General features: G+C 45.6%; 1 protein-coding gene across 1 annotated transcript in view; it reads right to left on the reverse strand.

Annotated features, from left to right (window-relative positions):
- The window catches only part of Ccdc150 (coiled-coil domain containing 150), a 69,348-nt gene extending 61,545 nt beyond the window's left edge, over positions 1-7,803 (reverse strand). The window contains 5 exon segments of the mRNA XM_023712388.1: positions 1,174-1,242; positions 2,370-2,548; positions 2,667-2,887; positions 7,495-7,658; positions 7,750-7,803. Of these exon segments, the coding sequence (XP_023568156.1) occupies positions 1,174-1,242; positions 2,370-2,548; positions 2,667-2,887; positions 7,495-7,658; positions 7,750-7,767 (651 nt within the window). The 5' untranslated portion in view covers positions 7,768-7,803.
- Between the last annotated feature and the right edge of the window lie 1,266 nt (positions 7,804-9,069).

The raw sequence follows: 9,069 nt of genomic DNA on the forward strand, positions 1-9,069 counted from the left end.
GGTCCTTGTGCTTGCCAGGTAGGGGCTTATGTCTCTGAGCTATCTCTCTGGCCCCAAATAATGGTAACTTGAAAAGGAGCATTTGCCTCTTTCATATTTAATTACACACAAAGAGTTTATGGAAAGAAACAGATAATTATACCCCTGAGGTACTCATTCCTAAAGCATTAACAGGAGGACTATATGTTTTCACCACCTTTTTTTTTTTTTTTAATGTATCTAGGACAGGGTCTACAGGGTCTCACTACACAGATCACTCGTAGTGATCCTCCTGTTTTCAGCCTCCCAAGGGCTGGGATTACAGGTGTGCCACCATGCCCAGTTTTCCACAATTTTTCTATGAGCCTAAAAGTTCTCTAAAAGGCAGTCCATTAAAAAAGAAAAAAAGGCAGGTCATGAACATATCTGAAATTTTATTAATGTTCTAAAACTATGAGTGCTCAGGCTTTTATCAAATTAATAGCAAATAAGTTTCTCTACATAGGAGAATTTTTTAGTTAATAATAGTTACCACCATAAGCACCACAATTATCAATTTAAACAAAGCTTTTCATGAGAAATTTCCTAAGAAGCACGTCTGCTTCTCTGGCTCATAGAAAAGACTCTCTGAACATAATTTGATGCTCTGACTGGGACTGATGCACTGATTCTGCCTGCGGATACTATAGTGTGGGCCGGCCAGACCTGTACAGTAGGCACCTGCTCTGACTCCTGCGCTGTTGTAGCTGCCACTTTTAGTCCAACGGCTCCTGATAGCAGCCCACCTCCTAATTCCAAACCTTCAGCAGAAATGAAGGTTCAAGGGGCAAGGCCATGAGCAGGCTTATCAATTCCCTTCACTTTAAACAATTTTAGATGGAAAAGCCTTTGACGGAGGGCCCACTGGACCGAATGGAACAGAAGCCACATGAGCAAGGGCCACTGCATGTGGCTGTGACTGCCCAGCTGGCTCAGAGGCACTGGTTTAGCTCTAGTTTTGCAACAACATTCAGGCAAAGCAGGTCTGTGGTGTGACGTGCGGCCAGGCACCTGCGCTAGAATCACGTGTGTCATTTCTGTAGTCTCCCTGCTACAGTCAGACACTTTCTCTTTCCCAGCACGGTCCTGGTTCTCTTCTAGTTCCTCATCTCCCTCCCGCAATTCCAACACACCCTCCAGCATTCTTTATCTTACCTCCTGAATTTTAAGGTTCATTTTACGTTTGGTGGTTTTTAACTCCTCTTCGATAATAGCTGAGTTCTTCTAAAAACAGAAGGACAAAAGTTCTAAATGACCTAAAGTAGCAGGAAGAAATTGTCTAGGTATATCAGTTCAAATCTAGGCTTTCTTTTGGCAAATTGTAAAAGCTGTTTTCATGTGGTTATAAATAGTTCTTATTACTGTAAGTTTGAAGTAGTTACTACTACAAGATGGTTTTAAAGAAAGTAATTTTATTTCTCTGATTAATGACTCCTATCATTTAACCTTTTGGAACATAAATTGTGATTAATCATATCTACCTCCCATGCAAAATATCTACCTCCCATGCAAAATTCAATAATAATCAGAGGACAAGGTGGGAAATGATAGGCATTTTTCTTACAGGGTATTTCTCAATTTTTTAAAGCACTGTTTTTTCTAGCTTCAAATGTTATTCAAGATGAGGAGCTGAGGACGAAAACACATGGCCCCCTCCTAGCTCCAGTGGTGTCCTGCCAAGAACAAGTCCCTGCAACAGAATTACCACAGCACCCTACGGCAGAGGGCCTTGCAAAAAACCGTGTTCAGTCACATGGGCTGGCGGCCTGCTCCCCGGGAGCAAAGCAGTACTTTAAGGTCCTCTTCCCAGTAGTCCCCATCCTAGGCTGCCTCTGTGGTACTCCCTGAAATGTCCTCACCTCTTCACTTACTTCCTAAATGTCTGGCTCGAGTCCTGCCTCCTTCCTGGGGCCTACCTGCGCCACACCACAGACTCGTCCCTCAAGCCCCTCAGATGCCTTGAACATAAAGCTCCTCTTCTGCAGTATTCACTTACTGTCCCTACTCCTGCCCCATTTTCTACACTCCTACTTTCCCCCTGTTCTTTCAACAGCACACGAGCTCTAGGAGAAGAGGCCTCTGCCTCATTCCCCTAGTTGTGTACCACCATCCCCTGCCAAGAGCAAGGGCGCCGGACAATGATTGACAGCACACAGGGCTTTACGTTATCAATGCAGAGAAATGTCAAGCTCCAGGAATCCTCACTTCCAGGTCTCCTATTTCTGAAAGTCAGTCTTGCGGGTTTACTGCCCCTCTGGCTGGTATCCAACAGAACATCTGCACTTTAGGCACTTAAACATGAGCTAATGGGCAGGCCCCCAAGTCTGCACTTCAAAACACTGCACCCAAACCTTTGTCTCCGAGGCCATTTCCAGGGTGGCAGTCAGCCTCTGCACCTCATCTTGTGCCTTGTCCTCCTCCTGCTTCACATCTCTCAGCTGTTGGCGCAAGTTCATCACCTCCAGATGCAACAGCTTCAAATCTTTGGAATGTTCCTCCTGTATTATATTCAGCCGATCTTTCAGTAGAGCTGCAGGATGTCACAGAAGTGGCATTAGGTGGGAGAATGAGAAGAGCAGAGGGAAAAAATTATAAACTCAGCAAGCACTCGCACATGACCACACTTCCGGCAGCTCTCCTCACTCTACCTGTTTTCTGTGGATTCAAGTCTTTCTCAGTTTGCAGACGAAAGATGTTCACCTTCAGGGACTGGATGAGGCTTTCCAGGTGGCACATCCGATTTACCAGAAACTCACAGTTCTTCCACAAAACATCTGTTTTCCCTGGACAGATCACTTCACTCTGGATAGGACTAATAACTTTCTGGTTGGTGGGGTCTTCGAAATAGTCTGCAGCTTCCAGCTGATCTCTGGACAAAGACCCCGATAGGACAGCATTATGCATTGCACTCTGCACTATGGCCAGCCAACCTATGAGCCCATGTGGCTCAATGATTATCAATAATTCTGATAAGAATTACTGGACAGTTGCATCAACATGGTAGAAGAGGCTCTCTCCACTTGCCCATAGGTATACCAGATAAGCACACACACATAAGCCAGTTCCCTCTGAGAGAAAGTCAGAAGTGAGTTGAGAGAGACAAATGGCTGACTGAAAAGTATACACATCAAATGGGTAGGAAAAGGTGAGGTGCATGCCTTTGAGTGCATGCTCAAAGCTGAGTGTGTCTCTGGAAGCAGCTTGCCGGTGTACTGGCCAACTGCTGCCGTATGGAGCTGCTAGTTATCACAGACCCAGGAGGGGCAAGGCTTGGGCAGTGCCGCTCTGACCCCCCGGCAGCGGTCTAAGTTTTCTGGATAAATGAACTCCCTGCTCAGGATAGTCAGAAGCTCAACTGTCTGCAGAAAAAGCACTTGACAAAACCCATATCCTTCCATAATAAAAACTCTCCGCAAATTATAAAGAAAAGGAATGTTCCTCAACACAACAAAAGCAATACATGAAAGTCCCACAGAGGACATACTTTATGGTGCAAGTTGGAACCTTCTGCTCTAGCTCAGGAATGAGACCAAAGTGCCTACTTTCATCACTACTGCTCAACACAGTGCTGAAGGTCCTAGCCAGGGCACCAGGAAGAAAAGAGATTGAAAGGCATTCAGGTCAGAAAGGAAGAAGTGAAATTGTTTCACTTTGCTAAAGACATGCTTTTTTTTCAGGTTGGTCTTGCCATATAGTCCAGGCTGGCCTTGAACACCTTATGTAGCCCAGGTGGGGAACAAAATCATCGCAATCCTCCTGCCTCAGCCTCCTTAGTGTTGGGATTATAGGCATGTTCCGCCATGCCTGGCTTTTAAGACATGATATTATATGTGGAAAAGATGAAAGACTCTACCAAAAACTAACAAAATACGGTCAAGATGCAATATAAAAATTAACATACAAAGATAAAACATGAACATATAAAACTCAGTTGGATTTCCATATGTCACTTTTTTTTTTTTTTGGCGGAACCGGGGATTGAACTCAGGCCCTTGCGCTTGCCAGGGAAGCATCCATATGTTACTATTAAACTACCTGGAAAAAAACAAACAAACTAGGAAAACAATTCCCACATGCTACAAAATAAAAAAAAAATTAAAAATAAATTTAACCAAGGAGATAAACAATTTGTACTCAAAAACTACAAAGCACTAATGAAAGAAATTAAAGATGATGCAAATGAACAGAAAGACATCCCAGGATCATGACTGGAAAAACAAAAGTGGGCAGAGATCCTACAGAGACAATTCTTGAGAATTCGAATGGCCAATGGGTATAAGAAAAACTGCACAATGCCACTGAAAGTCGAGGAAATGCAAATTAAAACTACAAGATACCACATAACACTTAATGGACATAGTAGTGTAATAAAAGGTGAAAGATAAAGCACATGAATGAGGATGTAGGAAAAACTGCATCTATGTACAATATGAATTTGTACAACCATTTTAGAAAACAGTGACAGGTTCTTCAAAAAGCTAAAGATGCCTTTACCATGTGATCAAGCAAGCCCACCATAGGGACAGACACCGCTAAGAATTAAAACCAGTACAAGAACACACAGCGGGGGCCGGGGAGATGGTTCAGTGGAATAAGCGCTTCCCTGGCAAGTGCAGGGGCCTGAGTTCAATCTCCGGTTTCGCAAGAAAAAAAAAAAAAAAAAAAAGAACACACAGTGGAGGAAGGACAATCCCTTCCTCAACTGGTTATACATATGCCAAAGGACTGGACCCACACACCAGAGGCACCTCCAAACATCAGTGTGTGCACTTCGTGTTCACTGTACAGCAGTTACTCACAGTAGCTGAGGGACGGAGACAGGCGCCCATCAGCAGGTGATAGATAAGGAAAATACACACAGAAAACAATACTATTTAGCCACAAAAAGATGAAATTTGGTCATTTGTGACAACATAGATAAATCCAGAAGGCATTATACTAAGTGAAATAAGCTAGGCACAGACAAATATACCATGAGATTTCACTTTTATGTGGGATTTTTAAAAAGTAACTCAGCGATGGAACTGAATAACTAGTGACTATCAGAAGTTAGATGGAGGCTGATGATAGGAAGGGGAGAAATTTGCGAAAGGGCACAGAATTTCAGGTGAGAGGAATTTTCCCTCCCTCCTCCTACCCTCCCCATCCGTCCCCACCTCTCCCTCTCTCTCCTCCCCTCTTCTTTCTTTCCTTCAGCCTTCTGTTCTTTCTTTCCTTTTAGTCTGGGACCTTGTACATGGTTGTAAACACTATTATTGAGCTCCATTCCTAGTTCCTAGGTCTGATTTTTTTGTATTGCAATAGAGGAATAAGTTCCTGTGATCCATTATGCAATATGGTGACAATAGTTAATAATTATGTATTATATACAGTATTTTTAAATTGTTAAATGAGTAAATTTTAAATGTTTTTACCACAGAAATGAGTATGTGAGGTGTAGGTAAATATGATAGTTATCCTGATTTAATCAATCCACAGTGTATATGTGCATCATGACATCAATATATCCCACTGTGGTCAGGACTTACGATTTTTTATTGCTTCAGCATTCATTTTATTTTATTTTTTGAGACAGGGTCTCACTATATAGTTCAAGCTGGCCTTGAACTCACTATGTGGCTCAAGCTGGCCTTAAACTTGTGGTAAGCTCCTGCCTCAGCCTCCTGAGTGCTTGGAATTACAGGTGTGGGCTAGAATTATAGATGTGCACCACCAGGCCCATTTCACACACAATTCAATTTAAACACAGATTAATTTTCTCACACCAGAAGCAGAGCTCAGTCACACCCGAGAGTTTCCAATGCTGCCCCCCAGGAAAGGCTCCAGCTGGGCCAGCAATAAACACCCAAGGTGTCTTTTCTGCCCAACAGACTGGGCTCGTGCTTCCTGCTGCCTCCTTTAAGCAGAAACATCCTTTTATAAAAGCAACCACCTCGCAGCCCAGGGTGACCCCTCCTGGAGACCCAGAGGACAAAGCCCCCTGCAGGAAACCTGAGTGGACAGGCCGGAGCTGCCTCCAGGCCTCCGTCCAGGCCCGTGCTGCCTGACCTCCCTTGGAGCATGTGGCCCGGGACCCTGAGGCTGTGTGCCTGAAGCCCTATGCTTGCACCTAGCCCCCCAAAGTGGAGGCTGACCCCTTTCCCAGGCTCCACCCTGGCCACCCCAACAGTGGTTTTGGGGCTGGGTTCGCTATGAGAGTCTGTCATTAAAATATCCACAAATCCACACCATTATTTGTCAATTAAAAATAAAAGTAAGTTTAAGAAAAGGATAAAACAAAAACCAACTTGAAGCCTTCAGTAACAAGCATTTATTCGCCTCTCCAAATTCAAATGCAGCACTAACGGGCAGAGAGGCTGAGTCCCGAGTGGGCCAGAGGATCACTGCCTACAGCAGGGCCTACTCTAATGTGGACTTTTCCTAAGCTTTCTTCTACATGTTAAAACATGTAATATGTTCTGCAACACTGAACTGACAACGTTAGCATGGGGTAACACATGCACATGTTTTAGAAAATTTTAAAGTCAATCATTTTTATTATTTTTTCCAACATATTCAATATTTACACCAAATTTCTTTAAAATGTTTTTGCTTTTGCTTTTTTGAGAGAGGGTCCCATTATGTAACCCAGGCTGACCTTAAACATGCAGTGATCCTCCTGCCTCTGCCTCCTGAGTGCTGGAGTCACTCATGGAATCAGCATATGCCACCATGCCTGGCTTACCAAATCTAATCTTTAAATGCTAAAGAGTTATTTATTTTGAATGTTAATAATTATACATTATTATTATGTCCTAATGAGGTATTCAATAATTTTTTTTGGTGGGGGAGATAGGGTCTTGTTCACAGTTTCGACTTGTAGTGATCCTCCTGTCTCAGCCTCCCCAGTGTGAGGATTACAACCGTGCACTCCCACACTCAGTTTCAGGGCTGCATGGGGCACGGCATGCGGTATTGGGGATTGAACTTGGGACCTTGTGCTTGCCAGGCAGGTGCTCAGACCACCATGCTATCACCCTAGCCCAAGAAATGTTTTTTTTTTTTAAATGCATCAAGACATTCCATATTGATCCATGAACACCAGATCCGTTGGGCCACAGATCACCCAACCTTTACAGTCAACAACTGTCTAGCCGTACCAGGGGGAAAAGGTGCCATTCCAACTGTGGAATCTTAAAGATCTGAAGCTTGTCTTTTAACTTGTAATAAATATGCGAGAGAAAAGTAAAGACCAAATGAATGGCATGAGCAACACTTTAGATTTTCCCCTCAACTGGTTTAAAAATAAGAACTAAATCTATTAATTATAGGAAACATTCCATTTGTCTTTCTAACTGTGCTCAAGGGGGCCCTGCTGCTCTCTGCTGTCCTACACCCGGCTCTCCTGCCAACCTCCGTGATGCCTGAGTGCTCAGCGGCAGAGCACAGCTCGTCACTGTCCAGAGACCTGGCTCCCTGCCCTTCGCCCTTCGTTACCTTCTGTCCCCACAGCCCAGCATTATCAGGTCATCCCGCAGGGAGCTGGTCTGCGCCTCCACGATCCTCATCCTTTGCTGAAGCACTGCGACCACGTCGGAAGCGGGAGCGTCGAGGTGGGCTGGAGAGGCAACCGGCCTGCATACTGCCGTGTCCATGCGTACCTGCAGGGACAGTCACAGCATTACTGCGGGCCCGGTCACCGCCCAACTGCATCACCGTCCTGCTGCACTCAGGAGTGGCCTTGGGTCCTACTTTGCTGGGTAGAAGCATTAAGAAGCAGCTTGTTGTTCACCATCCCACTTTCCCCTCTGCCTTGATGAGCAACATCCCAGGCAGGCCTGCCACCTGGGGAGGGTCCTGGAGTGAAGATGAGGGGGGCAGGACCTGCGCCCTGCCTGTGTCACACAGTGCAGGGAGCCTGAGCCTGGCAAGCGGCTGGTTATTGCATCACAATCCAGTCCACCCTACTGCACTACTAGTCACCTGCTAGGACTCTGAGCCAAGGGAGTATCTTTACCTCTGGAGAGCTGGGTAGTTTCATTATAATGTTATTTTAAGCTAACATTTTGGAACGGGTTCTATCCTTAGCTCTCAGAAGCTCTCAAATAACTGATTTGCCAACTAAGTGTTCCACATCGTAGCAGCAATTAACAAACAAAACAGTCTTACTTCATAGTAGGAACGAAAACCCTGCTGCAGCGAATGACACGAGATTTCCAGGGTCCAGCCCCAGATCTCAGGGAAAGCAAGGCAGAAACATGAAGACAGACATTGCCAAGGTGACTGACTGACTGTGCCTGGTGCACAACTTGCCACAACAAGGACCAAAACAAACAATGACATTTCTACGATTGTATTTGAGGACAGTGACAAGGGTAAAGTAGAGATGTTACAGAGAGGGTTCAGGGACACACAATGAGTTCAGGAACTAAGCCCACAACAGCTACCAAGCCACTGCTTCAACTGAGATCAGCTTTGAACCCGAGGGATTGTGCAGGGTGGGGAAGGTGAGCAGGAGGCCTCTCAAGTTCTTAGAATGTCTGCTTCTGGAGAAGCCTGCAGCCTCACAGGCCCTGACCCCAGAGGGCAGCTCTGAGGATAATCTGCCACTTGCCTGAATACAGAGGCCAGCTTGGGGTATGCCCTCCCCAGTCCAGCTCTCCCAGTGGTGATCTGCATGGAAACTGCTTGTGACAGCCTCAGATACTGACAGTGTGCCCGCTGGGCCTTCCAGAGCGGCACCATCCCTGCACAGTCCTGGGAAAGGGACAGGGCCTCATGCCCATAGCCAGACGTACCATGCTCTGAACCATCAAGAAACCCACCATGCTGAAGAGGCTGCATCCTACCAAGCAAGGCAGTCCCACACACCCAGCAACACAGGCCACTGAGACAGCATGGGCCACTGAGACACTCAGGCAGCGCCTGCCCTGATCAGAGCTGCAAAACTAAGTGGACCCATATTCTGTGCCTACCTGCAGCCAAAACCAGGGTAGTGCCCGATGGCTGTCCCCAAACACGTCTCCAGGAGAAAGTCTCTTTCATGCAAGCTGCTCTTCACACTAGAGGAGG

The sequence above is a fragment of the Octodon degus genome, unplaced genomic scaffold (assembly GCF_000260255.1).
Source record: "Octodon degus isolate 3935 unplaced genomic scaffold, OctDeg1.0 scaffold00025, whole genome shotgun sequence".
In the NCBI taxonomy this organism is placed as follows: Eukaryota; Metazoa; Chordata; class Mammalia; order Rodentia; family Octodontidae; genus Octodon; species Octodon degus.